General features: G+C 37.4%; 1 protein-coding gene across 1 annotated transcript in view; it reads right to left on the reverse strand.

The window, feature by feature from the left end:
• Positions 1–16,407, reverse strand: part of LOC136886164 (rabankyrin-5) — a 319,573-nt gene that overhangs the window by 35,972 nt on the left and 267,194 nt on the right. Inside the window, exons 10-13 of the mRNA XM_067158907.2 lie at positions 14,210–14,323; positions 13,761–13,968; positions 6,159–6,281; positions 3,955–4,075 (exon numbers count right to left, since the gene is read on the reverse strand). Of these exons, the coding sequence (XP_067015008.2) occupies positions 3,955–4,075; positions 6,159–6,281; positions 13,761–13,968; positions 14,210–14,323 (566 nt within the window). The remainder of the gene's footprint in view (positions 1–3,954; positions 4,076–6,158; positions 6,282–13,760; positions 13,969–14,209; positions 14,324–16,407) is intronic.

Here is a 16,407-nt window from a genome sequence, read left to right on the forward strand (position 1 = left end):
GAATTCATAACATCGAAAAATTTACTCCCTACAGAGGATTGTCGTTATATCTCATTTTTTGTAAAAGTTAGGAAAAACCCCAATATACATTAAAATCAGTATGAAACTGTCGTATGTACACCATCCTACCTACAACACGTTTCTAAAACATTCAATTACTATGTTTAATATATTTTAATTATATTTCATTAAATGATAAGTGTACTGTAAATTTGTATAATCTCAAAGTCTGTGTAGTCAAAAACTTGTGAAAGCTCTGTAATTTTTTTTATTTATTTTATTTCATTTTATTTTTTTTTGCTATTGGCTTTTACAACGCACCGACACGGAGAGGTCTTATGGCAACGATACGATAGGAAAGGCCTAGGAGTTGGAAGGAAGCGGCCATGCACTTAATTATAGTACAGCCCCAGCATTTGCCTGGTGTGAAAATGGGAAACCACAGAAAACCATCTTCAGGGCTGCCATCAGTGGGATTCGAACCCACTATCTCCTGGATGCGAGCTCACAGCCGTGCGCCCCTAACCGCATGGCCAACTCGCTCGGTGCGTAATATTAATACATTTTACAATGGCGAAAAATGAAAGTATCCTCCTATTCAATACATCATATATTCCGTCATTAGACGGAGTAAACAAGTTCAGACATGTTTCGGCTCGTTTGAGCCATCTTCAGTGAAAAAATTAGGGGGGTTGGAATAATTTACATAATATGAGTTGAAAAAATGCTAAAAAACATAATGAAAGCGCAAATGAAAAAACAAACAAAAGAGAGCCTAGACGGAAACAAAATAGCACAAATATACAATATTTACATCAATATGCAGAGCAAAAAACAACTTATTGCAACAAAATTCAGTGAAACAGGAGTTAATTTGAAATAATAATTGATACTAAAAAACTGCGTTAACCTAAGAAACAAGGGAATGAGAAAACAAATGATGCAGATGGAAATGAATAATGGTAGCACATGGTGAGGTTGTTTGTGGACCTCATAGTTTACAAATTATTAGTTTATAAAAACGACAAAATAGTTTGAAATCGCTGTCAAAATCCTAGTGGAAACCCATCACATCAAAATGGTCAGGAGGAGAGCGGGAGCAAACATTTTGAGAGAAACCAAGCCTGAATTAACCTGCAGGCGAAAAGCCTGTGATAAGGAGAAAAAACACCTTAAATTTAAGGCTTCAGAAATAGCAGCATTCGTAATATCTTCTCAATCTAGCGGTCCCTTTCTTCATTATTGTTTCATAATGTTGGCTGGTGTTTTGCCTTATTGTAGAGGGGTCGGAAGGGCCGCATATAAAAAAAAAAAATTAAAAAAAAAATATGAGAAGCTGTGTTAGGTAGAAGACAGATACCTAACACAGCTTCTCATATTTCTTTTATATGCGGCCCTTCCGACCCCTCTACAATAAGGCAAAACACCAGCCAACATTATGAAACAATAATGAAGAAAGGGACCGCTAGATTGAGAAGATATTACGAATGCTGCTATTTCTGAAGCCTTAAATTTAAGGTGTTTTTTCTCCTTATCACAGGCTTTTCGCCTGCAGGTTAATTCAGGCTTGGTTTCTCTCAAAATGTTTGCTCCCGCTCTCCTCCTGACCATTTTGATGTGATGGGTTTCCACTAGGATTTTGACAGCGATTTCAAACTATTTTGTCGTTTTTATAAACTAATAATTTGTAAACTATGAGGTCCACAACCTCACCATGTGCTACCATTATTCATTTCCATCTGCATCATTTGTTTTCTCATTCCCTTGTTTCTTAGGTTAACGCAGTTTTTTAGTATCAATTATTATTTCAAATTAACTCCTGTTTCACTGAATTTTGTTGCAATAAGTTGTTTTTTGCTCTGCATATTGATGTAAATATTGTATATTTGTGCTATTTTGTTTCCGTCTAGGCTCTCTTTTGTTTGTTTTTTCATTTGCGCTTTCATTATGTTTTTTAGCATTTTTTCAACTCATATTATGTAAATTATTCCAACCCCCCTAATTTTTTCACTGAAGATGGCTCAAACGAGCCGAAACATGTCTGAACTTGTTTACTCCGTCTAATGACGGAATATATGATGTATTGAATAGGAGGATACTTTCATTTTTCGCCATTGTAAAGTGAAAACCGTCAATACGGAATGATTCTAATATCTTGTAATAATATTAATACATTGCGTATAATCCACTATCATTCTGATAGATATGGAGATTTCTGGAAACTTACCGTAATGATTCATTATCCAAATACATGTAGAAACATTAGGAATGTTACAGATTTCCCCATGTGTGTTTGTAAACTGTAATTGAATATTCAAGTTTGATATACTCCAATCGAGAGGCTGGTCGATTGACTGTTCCTTGTATGTTCAAATGTGTTCCATTTAGAGTGTTGCAAGAACATTTCCAGAAGTCAGTAGTTCTAGACTGTTTGTCAAACAGTATACATATTGAGCTGATAGGCCGAGAAGTCAGGCAGAGTGGGAGTTGGAAAGCGAGGGTGTAAGGTATGGTTAGAGTAAGTGTACAAGTGAGCTGAGGATTTGGTTGATATCTGAACTTGTCAGTATCGACTTGAGTGAGATGGTAGTCAAGCCGTGCCTTGTGATGGTGAAGAGAATAATCAGTATGTGGACTGTTGATATCTGTACTTGACAGAATCGACAGTGTGTTTCCCTTAATAGTGCTGCAGTGTTGTGTATAACTGTGTTGTTAAGGAATAGACTTAGCGGCAATAAAATGGTGTTATGCAAGGAAGTGAACATATCTCGTGTGATATTTATTTACACCAAAATAAAATTGCATCGACAATGATAAAATGGCAATTAGTTTGTTCAAAACTTGAGTTTTCGCTGATGATATGCCACTACAGCTTACTCGTTTGTAATTTTTCAACTGATACCATGTCAACGCGTATGTTTAATTTCATTCTGAAAAAATTATAGTATTACTCCAGAGGCTTCTGTGGCAAACATTTCAGTTTTGTTATTCAAACAGCATCACCTAACCTAACTGTATATGCATCATACAAACATATTTCAAGTGGCTGTAGAGAAATAACCTTCTCGCTATAAATTTACATGGAAATGACCTTTCTGAAATTTAACCAGACGTGAGAAAATATAAACTAACCTCTAAAATAAGTCAAGCGCTCTGCTGTATCTTGAGGTGTATCACATTCTTACTCAATTTCAGTGTAGAGTATTAAAATTACGCGATCATTTACTTTAGCTTTTATTTCTAAAGATTTAAGAACTGCTATCGTCCATGTTATTTACGTATTTATTATGAAAATGTTTTCTCCTCCTTCATTTCTAATTTTCTTTACCGAACAGCAGTCGATGGGTATTACTAATCAACTCCAACATCTCCTTCGAATGTCAACGAGAGAGCTCGCAAGTGAACAAAGTGAGAAAACTATACCGAAGATGATCGATCGCATGCAATATAATCGCTGGGGTGCGTAAATATTGGTAAGAGAAAATAATCGTGCACGCTTTATTGCTTGTAATAACGGAAGCTGTTCAAATATATCTGCTCGGTCCACTTTGTCAATACACTTTTATCACTGAAAATCACTTATTCAAACATGTTTCGGGAACGTAATGCATTCCCTTCATCAGTGATTATTAAAGTACAAATTATTTACAAATATTTTAAATAGTTCTTAATAGCCTTAGACAAGTCAATATAGGAACCTATTATGGTTAAGTTTATCTATGTAATAATGGATCCTTCAGTGATAGAGCTCTTGCAGTAACCGAAGGATATTACACAGTTTAATAAAGGAATTTTCAAGGGACAGATGAAACTGCCATTATAACGGGGATGTCATTATATGCTGTACTTGCTATAGCGGACTTCTACTGTATACAACTTGATTTATCTTTTTTTCCACTACTTACATAGAAACAAGGTGATGTAAATCAAATGTTTGAGATAATGACTACTCACAGAGCATTCATGTCAGCTCCTTGATCCAACAGGAAGAGAGCGGTTTCCGAGTCTTCTTTGAGTATTGTTTGGTGCAGGAGAGTGAGCCCTCGGCCATTGCGAACGTTGACATCAGCTCCACCTGCGAAATATTGCATCGTGGTGAGGTTTGTCATCCAGAACACACACTACCAAAAGTACAAAAACATTTCTAACAATTGCAGGAATAATTTCCAATGCGAGTTTAAGATAAGTTACACAAAAATGTTAGCCCAAGATGCTTACATTACAAAAAGCCCTAGAGTAATTCAAAGTCTCTAGCTCGTTGACACAGAATGAAAAATAGTGGCCAGTAAGTCGATGACTCCCGCAACTCCATCAGCAACGATGAATAGAATAACAGGAGAAAAGATGTCACATTATTTGCTCTCTATGTCTCACTTGGAAAATAGTTGCAGTAGATGGAGCAGAGAACCAGCTCTGTCCAAGATAATGTGCTCACACATCCAGCAGGGAACGGACTCTCGTTCAACCTGTCGGGTTAGGCCGGTGACACGTATTTATGTGAATGCAAGTTCGTTCTGGAAATTAAAAGAAATAGAATTGACGCCAGGGAAACGGGACAGTCAGGAGATTGAGCAAAATGGCGGCCAGTACGTGGAGAACAAGAGTGGAAGAAAGTAGTTTTAGAATGAAGTATTGGGGATACGCAAAGTAAGTCTGGAATATTTGTATCACAGTAGCTTCCTGCTTGTGGATGGCGCCCGTATATCATACCGGCACATGTTTATAGGCAGCTGCATGTATCCCATACAGTTCCCGTCCCTTGCTTCGAGGTAGCAGTTAATCTAGTGTCTACTAGAATGCAGCAGTTATCAGAAAGTTCAAACTGAAACGATAAATAGGGTCGTTTCTCTAACGAAGCACTCGGTACACTGCGCACCCCAAATCTGTCAAGCGTTCAGCTGTGTTACTGTATAAACACGTCTTAAGTGATAGTTTAGATATGTTATCAGGAGAGGCAGGTTCAGTGATGAAGACTTCTTATGAATAAGGTAACATGTCAAGTGATAGTTCAGGCAAGATTTTTATTTCTTTACATCAGTTTTGAATGCAAGTCTTTAGCCGCATTATTCTACTCAGAATACAAATGATAGAAAAACTTCCCCTCTACAGAAATTTGGGCTTATTTTTTCATTTAGACAAAGAGACGCAGGTTGATGGTGGTGCAAGGAGTGCAAGATTCGACTGTGCATAGCCCAAGGTTTTCATGGCTAATATATCAAAACAAACTACAGTATTCCTAAATAGGTAAATTTTGTATTTCAATTGCAATTGTGTTTATTTGTGGCTTGAGTAGCCACATTAAATTATTCATTTTTATTGTGTGAGCAATTTTATTGGTATAACTTGAATGTTAAACTTTTTTCTGTACAATTTTCTTTTTTTTCATAAGACTAGTATAATTAAATTACTTTAGATATGTAGGTACTTGCTGATTAACATCTTCATTCTACATGGCTGACCCTTTATATGATACAAAAATCAGGTATATAATTTGTTTTGTTCTTGTGTAATAATGTGTTAAAATTCAGGAAAAGGACCCAGTTCACTGACAGAGTCCATGTTAGGGTAGTGTTAAAAGTGTTAACACGTTAGGACTATGAAGCCAAGCTCTGCATTCGGGACATGCGTGCGTTCGAACCCCACAGTCGGCTGTCCTGAGCACTGCTTTCTGTGGTTTTCCCATTTTCACTCCCAGACAAATACTGGGACAGTTCCTATTCATACGCCCTAGCCAATTCCTTCCATCTCCTTACCCAGTTTCATTCCTCATCATTCATTACCTCCTCAACTGAGGTTGGAGTCAGGAAGGGCATCTGACTGTAAAAACATGCCATACAATTTAATTTTGTCTTTTTTTAAACTGTTACATTCTTCTGTCTGCTGAAATTAATTTTGAATAAATAAATTTTATATATAAACTATCTAAAAGAGAAATTATATTTTAAGTCAGTCAGTCAATTTGTTTATCTATTTACTCAAAATTAGTTTCAGCAGACTAAAAAACCTAACAGTTATAAGTTAACTGAGTCGAAACTGGATATTACACAAAATACAATTTCATTTCAGCTCATCCTCCATCCCAGACCATGGAACAAGGCTTAGAGGGTGGACATACATACATAAGCTAATGAATGTGAACAGAAAAATGAGAAGGTTACCTTTAATGAGCAGGCCCACCATGTGCTGCATGCCAGTTGCCAAAGCTAATGCCAGAGGTGTGTTACCGCAAGAATCCTTCACATTTAAGTTGGGAGCATCTTTACTTTCAGATGCTGATTTGACTGCAACAATAAATACACACAGAGTTGTCAGTATACCATTGTACAAGGAAAGAACAGGAACCTAGTGTGAAGGAATACAAAGAGGATGAACAACTGAAGGTTATAAGTAATGGAAACTGCTCCATCTCGTGGCGAGGACTGTTAAGCTGTCAACTGTGGTTAACCAGTTCAAGTCTCGATGCTCGAAAAATTTCACCATCTGAATGTTGGCTAGTAGGGTAGGAGAGGTGAAAATTTACAATTACTAATCTCCAGGTTGTCTTTCTTGGTGGGGCCACACGTTATGCAATTCTCAATCTGGAAGGGCTCATTAACCCTTTCGCTTTCAAGCTCTCAGCTGATGGATGTGTGAAAACTGACAGCCATATTTGGCACATTATGCATACACTTCTTTTAAAATTGCATTGAAGGCACACCAATGAAGATATCAACATGAAAGTTGGCAAACTTATAGAATATACATCACTTAGTATCACTGCATGTAAGTCATTTACCTAAACCAAAAGCGTTTAATGTTAAAAAATAATAAATATAGAAGCAAAGTTATAAATTTCAGATTTTGAAAGTTTGGAAGTAATTCTAGGAAATAGTATTCACAATCCGAGTTTGTTATTCATGTCAGTAGGAAGGCTATATTATTGTTTACTATCATGGTAAATATCACGATTCTATGTCCATTACATCCAAGGACAGATTAAAATGTTTAAAGTGATGTAACACTGAAAAATGTCAGCCATTTTTGCATAAAACACACATTTCTTAAATCTAATATAAAAGATTCGCCAATGAAGATATTACCGATTCGGACAGAGAAACATCACCATCACTTGAATAATTGTCAAGATATTCAGTGATATCATCGTCAGCTAAATGAACATTCTTCGCCATGTCGCGTGCGATAAATAACTAGGCCTAACCTAAATGAACTATATCTTACACTTCACTATCACTATGCACCTAATTACCCAAGAAAACTATTTCAATAATGAACTAACAAATAAACTAAATATATTGCCTACGATACAGACTAATTTCACTATATAATCACGAATGAAAACAGAGAGAAATGAACGCAAGTTTGCCGCCAACCACGATGTAAACAAGACACGGAACTCCAGTGAGCACATGTTTCAGACCTCAAGAATAACGATAAATATGGTTAGCCGGCAGTTCCCGCGGAGTATAACGTGAGGTAAAACTGTACTCTTCTTATTCCGTGCAAAAAAAAAAAGCTATTTGGCGCGTAAATAATGAAATAATTATAATAAAGGCGGGTAACGACGGATCGTTACCCTGACAGTTTTCGCAGGACCCGTGGGTACCGATAGATCATTACCTTGAAAGTAATAATAATAATAATAACTTAAATGTTTCCACCTTTTCAATACAATATATTCACAAATTTACAAAATTATACGGTACTAGTTTCGACCCATCTAGGGGTCATCATCAGCCGTATTGAAGCAAAGATCATTTGTGGCGAAATCCTAAGACAATATTATTTTAAAGAATAACAAGTGAAATGAGATGTTATGGTAATAGTTAATAATACAAGGAATGTACATAATAAGAGGTTTTTAACAAAGAATAAAGTATAAATGGGGTGTTGTAAAAATTATAATCATGGAAATCAGTAAGTTCTTGTATTGAAATGAAATATGGCTTAGGAAGAGGGCTTAAGGTGGGGCTGAAGGGTGCGGGAGAAAGTGTAATTGTCTTGGAAAAGTACCTTTGATTAAATTTAGGATTGAGTTTAGGTTGGCTGCATTATTGTTTCTGAGGAAAGTGATAAATAGATCGAAGAGTATGTTGGGTTTCTCTGAGATTTCATTGAGATTGTGACTGGCATTAAAGTATTGGTCTAGGTGTATGTAGTAATTTTCCATTATGTTCAGTAAAGGGCCCTTGTTTGCTAATACGAGGATGTCCATGTCTTGTTCGAACAAGACATGGACATCCTCGTATTAGCAAACAAGGGCCCTTTACTGAACATAATGGAAAATTACTACATACACCTAGACCAATACTTTAATGCCAGTCACAATCTCAATGAAATCTCAGAGAAACCCAACATACTCTTCGATCTATTTATCACTTTCCTCAGAAACAATAATGCAGCCAACCTAAACTCAATCCTAAATTTAATCAAAGGTACTTTTCCAAGACAATTACACTTTCTCCCGCACCCTTCAGCCCCACCTTAAGCCCTCTTCCTAAGCCATATTTCATTTCAATACAAGAACTTACTGATTTCCATGATTATAATTTTTACAACACCCCATTTATACTTTATTCTTTGTTAAAAACCTCTTATTATGTACATTCCTTGTATTATTAACTATTACCATAACATCTCATTTCACTTGTTATTCTTTAAAATAATATTGTCTTAGGATTTCGCCACAAATGATCTTTGCTTCAATACGGCTGATGATGACCCCTAGATGGGTCGAAACTAGTACCGTATAATTTTGTAAATTTGTGAATATATTGTATTGAAAAGGTGGAAACATTTAAGTTATTATTATTATTACTTATATATTGTTCAATACGGACCAAAAACATGAAATTCATAACCATCAATTACCTTGAAAGCCAAAGGGTTAATGCAAAGTGACTTCGAGGAAGACCAAGACACACATATCTCAAGCAATTCCCACAGGGAAACCAAAATATTTGTCCCGAATGAGTAAATTTATAATACCAATATAAATGGTCCATTATTGGACATTATAAATTTTCCAGCCAACTCATTCCCGGTTGCCAGCGTTCGGTAATGAGACAAAGTCTCTCATAGTGCACTGGCACTGCCGGTAGCTCTGTGTAGCCTACGCAGTGGCCTCCACGGTATGCACTGGCCACACGTTTTGGTAGGTGTGCTATTTACCAAGCCCAACTTAGCACACTGGGGCGAAACGCTGGCAACAATTTATAATGTCCAATAACGGACCATTTATATTGGTATTATCTCAAGCAAATCCAAGAAGATACTTGAATGGGAAACTACAGAGCAATGAAAAGGGCTGCAAGCAACTGTACAGCATGGCATCATTTTGTGACAACAGACCAGTCTGTGGACTGTTCACTCAATGTTGATGATGATGATGATGATGATGATGATGATGATATTGTATGCCAAAAGCTTGGGTTCAATTCCAAACCTCTTTGCAGTGCTCTTGTGCACCGAGGGCATGTGATGCTGTTGATGGTGATTCAGCCATCGTATAGAACAGTTAAGCCTGAGCACACCCCTTAGTTTTATCTTTATCATCATCATTAACACAACATGCAGCCATCACACACTGGATACAAAAACACCTACACAAGCATAATGCAATGATATTCTTTGCTTTTCAGGCAAGGAGTAACTAAATCCATAATCAAAGAGGTTGTACTAGGGATGTAAAGGAGAGGATGTGTAGGTCTCTGGTAAGACCCCAATCGGAGTATGGTTCTAAGGTACGGGACTCTCACCGGAATTGCCTGATATGAGAACTTTAGAAAATCCACAGGAAAGCAGCAAGATTTGTTCTGGGTGATTTTGGAGAAAAAGAGTAGTATTACAAAAATGTTGGGAATAATTGCTGTTTGACTAAGCTGTATGTTACAAATTAAAAACTTCATCCTTGTTCCATACTGACTCCAAAATGTAAAATTATAACGCTCGAGGAGATCCACCAAATCAACACAGCCTTACAATCACTCTTAGTAATCAATTATATTCACAGAAAAAAACAGTACGTTTCAGCTCCTAGGAGCCATCTTCAGATGTTACAAAATTTAAACAGCCATAAATAAAACATTGTCTAAATGATGGTGTACACAAACATAATAAACATTTAACTCTGACACTCCCGGCGCTAATAGCCATACGCCATTTCATTTGTAACTTTAAATAAGTTCATAGTCCAAATTAAAATCTAAAATCAAATTTGCAGGTGACAGGTATTTCATTAATCTGAAATTACAACAGTCTGATTTTTTAAATCCTTCTCTCCTGCAATGCTAGTTAAAAAACTTCTGTTGTTGGCACACGTTAATGAAAGACTGAAATACTCCTCAAGATTGAATCCTATGGCTGTATTGAATTGTGCAGAACTTTTTTCATTTATAATAATCTACACGCCCAACAGCAGCCATCAAGCTTGGTCATGTTACTTCCAAAGGGAGTCCCAAGGAATAAAATAAGAATACATGTTCATACTAGATATACCGTATTTACCTGAATAATCCCCGCCATCGAATAATGCCCGCACCCTCATTTTAGGAAGGCTTATTTTGAAAAAAAATGAAATGAACTAAAATTCCTTCCATCAAAAGAGTAACATAGGCATAAACAAACATTTCTTATCACTCCACGAGGTCCACGGGTCTTTACGCAAATATGAACATATAAATTTACGGATACAGCTGCTTTTCCTGAGATGATAAAAATACATCATCACTGCTATGAAATATATTTTCCATGAAAATGAGCCAGTAGGCCTACTTATGTGACAGGTATTTCATTAATCTGAACTTGCAATAGGCTGGATTCCCTGTAGATGGGAAGATTCATTGTGTCTTACATCACTAGAATCCTCTCCTACATTACTTACGAGTTCGTCACACTCCACGTCTAAAACACTTCTCACACATGGTCTCTTTTTACTGGACAGTAACATGACCAGTGGTGTATAATTCTTTTCTTGCAATGTAAACACTTGAAATAGACACACCAGCGAAATGTGATGTTAGTTTTGCGATACAGTAAAACCTTGTTAATTCGAAGTCTTTGTAATACAGAAATCGGACTTCCAATTACGTGATTTTGAATTAAAAGCCATCTTGTAATTCAGAAATGCCAACCCTTGCCAGGTTTCGTGGATTCTGCTTTTCCGCGTACTGCCTGCTGCGTGATATTGTGGCGTTCCTTAAAATGCTGAATACAAAAGAATTACGATTTCACTCTATTTTCAACTATGAAACACACTATAGATACACTGAAGTGAGTGAACGTGCGGAAAGCTGCCCCTGCACATTCCGAAAGACGCGTTCTATCGTGACGCACAGAAATTTTCAATTTAAATTACTTTGTAAAATATGGTACTATTTAAAAAATATGTAAAGTCAGTTTAGAATTAAAAGTCTGAATTGTTTTCCGTTTAAATATGACATATGGGGACAGTTTTCTTCCATCTACGGTTGCACAAAGCATAACTGCACACTCAGCATCGAAAACTAGGTGAGCTAGGAGCGTACTGGCAACATTGACGCAAATAAAACCCGCACCCCAATTTCATGTCTCAAAATTTTTTTAAAAATATGCGGGGATTATTCGCGTAAATACGGTAATACAGCATCACCATTAGTGAGTTGAGAAGGCAAGTTCTCAGCACTGGTTATCTCAGTAAAACTGAATTGTGGCCTTATGTCATTATGCTTACTTCCTGCCTACTCCTCCATGTCCTTCTATTCTTCCTTTTGAAATACTGCATTTGTTTCACCATGTAATATATGTCCTAGGTACGAGATGTTTCTGCATTGATTGGTGGTCAGCAATTCTTAGTCCGTTCCGTATACTACCTGTTCCTTAGTGGCATGTTTAACTCACGAGACTCTTAAGCAATTTTCTATGAAGCCAAAGGTCTAGAACTCTAATATTTGATGGCGACCTGTCTTGATCTCCAAGTTTCTACCATAGATCAGAGCAGATCAAATGTAACAGCTAGCCATACGCTAACAAAGTTTTACATTCAAGATGTCATCACACAAAAACATCTTCCTGCTCTTTCAATTTCTACTAAGACTTCTAATTTCCAGGTTATCCATAAACCGAGATATTTAAATTTATTCATTTTTTTGGATTTGTATCAAAACTAGATTTATTCATTTCTCTGCTAAATATCACTATTTTTTGTACTTTTTTTGAAATACTTAGACCCATTAGGAAAGGAAAATATTGAGGAAAATCTGGGGGGCATTGAAAACGGAGGAAGGAGAACTTAGGCATAGAAGGAATAAAGAACTCTACAAGGACAAAGAATATGAAAGGATGTCAAGAGACAATCAGAAAGAGGACTATTAAATTCTCTCATCACATAATGAGGATGGATAATGGCAGATTGACAAAACGAGTGTTTAACCAGGTTTACAAGATCAACAATGGCACCCACTGGATCCAAGGAGTAAAGTAAGATATGGCAGATTGGAATAACACATGATATATTAAAAGACAGAACAACTTTCAGAAGATTGATACAAAATGTCAAGGGTTTCCTGAAGAAAGAGAAGAGGACAAAAGAGAGAAGGAAACAGCAAATTGAAAGAATGAACTATTGAAAGTCAGGAAAAGGAGGATCAAGATGGTTGAATGCACAGTGTTACTTTCCATGGTCCTTGGATGGCAGAAATCTAAAAAAATAAAACTCAGACGCACCTCTTCCTGAATTGTATTCAGTTTGTACAACTATGGTCTGTTGTACACTTCCAACACTACCACCAGGATTACTCCACCATCTGCAAATCTCAATGTATTTTTTAATTCTACGTTTGACTTAATTTCTGTTTTCACGTCTTCCAATGCTGCCTTGTACAGTGAGTTTCTCTCATCGGTTGGCCGGCAAGTGCGCCCAACTTAGCTGCTTCCTGTTGACTCATCACTTCCCATTATACAGCACAGGGACAGCTTGGGAATGCCTGCACTTCGCAGATCAGAACGTGTGTTAAGTGTTGATCTGTCCCTCCAACTGTTCTCGAGTTCTGAAGTGTTACTTTGGGGTATAATTCTCATAATGCCTCCACATGTGAAAGGGTATTTATGTACGATAACTATGTCAAAACAGAGTCTTACAAGGAAGTTGTTAGTAGATTTGTAACATATTTTCTAGGTGTATGCCCTCCACATAGAGAGACTGTGCGGAAACTCAAAGAAATTAAGAGAAACTGGTTCTTTACATGATAAGGAACGAAGTGTTAAAAAAACGTACACTTAACGAGGAAAAACTAAATGAAATCACAGAAAGATTAGATCATACGCCTACAAAATCCCTAAGACAACTTGGACAAGAAGCCAGGGTTTCGAAGAGATCAGCATGGCGGGCAACGAAAACGTTGAAATTGAACAATTTCAATATCTCCTGTCATAAGATACGAGCTTACTTTCTTAATTCTTAACTATAAGTTGTCTTAATTTTAATTGTTATCTCCTGTCATGCACAAATAAAGTGAGTGAAGTGCCGTCGTTGTTGTGGAGCGGGGAGAGATGAGTCAACGGGAGGAAGATGAGCTGGGCGCGCCTGCCGGCGAACCGATGAGAGAAACTCAGTGGTACATAGCATACAAATAGATGTTGAACAATAACGGGCACAAAACTGAGCCTTGATAAACTCCTCATCAAAATGCCATGAAGCTTCGTCATCCTTCACCACAGCACTCTAATGCCAACATAAGTTTTCAACAATTTGATGCAAGCAATTTAATTGGAATGTGGACACTTACTTTTGAAATCAATGATGGCTTGGATGGCTCCCTCTTGCTTTTCCTGTATAGCCACATGGAGCGGTGTCAGTCTGTGAGCCTTGCCGGCGTCCTCGCTCCCAGAGTCCAGCTGTAACGTCTGCAGGTTGGGATTGGCTCCGCTCTTGAGCAGCTCCGTCACTAGCTGACTCAGTCCTTTGGCACAAGCGATGTGAAGAGCAGCCTCGCCCTTAGAGGTAATGAACAATGTTCAAACGGGTCAGTGGAGAGATTCGGTATATCCTTCACCACAATATATTTATGATGAATGTTTTAACTTAATGGATAATAAATAAATGTGCAGTTCATAATTTTTTTTGTAAAATTTCAGCTTTTTCTTACTTATGTGAGCATTTCCTTCTCTTACTTGTCTAATATTAATGATACACGCAGGGAATTAATTGGACCCCAAAGGGTTGATACACACTCACCTTGCGGTTGACGTGGTTGCAGTAGGCTGCATTTGAACACAAGAATAATCCAGCCTGCTCCAGTCCTTCTCTGGCTACCAGGTGGAGCAATGAGTCAGCAGTGTCTGTGTAAATCTGTAACACAATCATGACAGAGTTTATTATGAGCATATTCTCAAATAGTCTGTGCTAATGAAGACAACTTTGATCCTTCCGGATGTACCCAGGTATACAAGCATTATCATCATCATCATCATTTCCTCCTCTCTCCAAATTCCTCTTCCTTCCTAATTTTTTTCATCATTTACTACATAAGGCTATCTCCTTAATTATGAGCAGAAACCATGTATCTGAACAAATCTCCAAAGCGAGTAAAAAATCAGATTACATAGCATTTTTTTTCTTTTCTTGTTTAGACAACAGAGTGCAGCAAAGGTTCAGCAGAGCAATTTATCTGCAGACACCAAGAAACGGTGCCGATCATGCACTGTACAATAAACAGTGTAGTGGGAGACCAAAACTGACACAGATGAAGAGATAACAATCTGCTTATTAGCAGTTGTATACAAGAGCACTCAACATCTGCCGATGGAATCAGACGTAAGCCGATTGAGTGTGCACTGCATTCTGCACAGTGCAAAATGGCATCCACAGAAGATCCAAATGTTTAAACACCTAAGCAAGAATCACCCAGACCTTTGCGTAAGCATATGACCCCATTAATAAGAACCCTAATTTAGATCAAACGTTTTGTTAGAAGTAACATTTCTCAAGATAACACAATAAACCAAGAAATACTTAAGACTCTGAAAGCTTCTCAATTTTATTTTCAAGTGAGAAATCTATTCTGGGATGATAAAATACCCCAGAAAGCAACACTGACCATGTTTCATACTTACTTCATTCCAGTTCTCACCTATGGACTCGAAACATGTACCCTGCATAACAAGGCTAACAGTAAAATCCAGTCAACAGAAATTAAATTCATCAGAACAATGAACCAAAAGACCAAGAAAGACAAGATTAGAAATGGAAAACAGGAAATGCCTGTTACTGAGCTTTTAGGAAGATGCAGGCTACAATGGTTTAGACATGTAATGAGGGTGGACAGAACAAGAACAGCAAGGAATTACTTTGACAGAGAAGCGAAAGGGGAGAGGCCAAGGAATCGATGGATAGATATAGAGAAATCAGAGGTCAGCAAGAGGAATGTCAAGTGGGAGGACGCAGAGGAACAGGAACTATACTCCAACAGTGAGAAGTGACGAGCGCTTGTATACCACACCCAGGAAAATGGTGCTGGAAAATGATGATGATTATGATGAAGACAAAGCTTTGTTCTATATTAATGGAGAGGTTAAAAGGCAAAACTCAGGTATTGGAGTGAAACCAATTTTCACTGGACAGAACCAGGCAAAAATGCGTAGAGGGGAAATATCATGGTGCGGTGCATGATTTTGGGCCAGAGATTAATTAGCTTGTCATCGAAGGATATCTTACCATGGAGGTTTACAAACACTTGAACAAGAAATTTACCAAAGCAATTTAAATGAAGCTGGTGATTCCCCCCCCTCCCTCCTATTACAGGTTAATAGTGTCCATAAATGGTTGAATGTCCAGTTTTCTGGCACATGAATCGATCAATATGATTCTGTTAAGGTAGCCACCCAGTTTCCAGACTTGACACCAATGCATTTCTACCTTTGGGGTCATTTAATAATGAAAATGTTATTTGCTTTACATCCCAGTAACTCCTTTTACAGTTTTCGGAGACGAGGTGCCAAAATTTTGTCCCGCAGGAGTTCTTTCACGTGCCAGTAAATCTACCGGCATGAGGCTGAAATATTTTAGCACTTTCAAATACCATCGGAATGAGCCAAGATTGAACCTCCCAAGTTGAGGGTCAGAAGGCCAGCGCCTACAATGTTGTTCAAGCTGCACACATTAAAGATATTGTAATGCGTTGGCGGCATAGATAGTTAAATACAGAAACTGGTAGTGTTAGACATCTACGATTTATTAACTAATTACTTAATCTACACAGAATACACACAGGCATACTGCAATCACAACTTTCACTCAAAGTACAAAACACACAATTACACAGTTGACGCTGTAACTGTTTGACCCTAAGCTTCTCACTAGAGGAGACAAAAGTTAATACCTTGGGACACATGAATATCAAATAAACTATATGTGGCTTGCTCGCAAATTGCCAC

The sequence above is a fragment of the Anabrus simplex genome, chromosome X (assembly GCF_040414725.1).
Source record: "Anabrus simplex isolate iqAnaSimp1 chromosome X, ASM4041472v1, whole genome shotgun sequence".
NCBI classification, from domain to species: domain Eukaryota; kingdom Metazoa; phylum Arthropoda; class Insecta; order Orthoptera; family Tettigoniidae; genus Anabrus; species Anabrus simplex.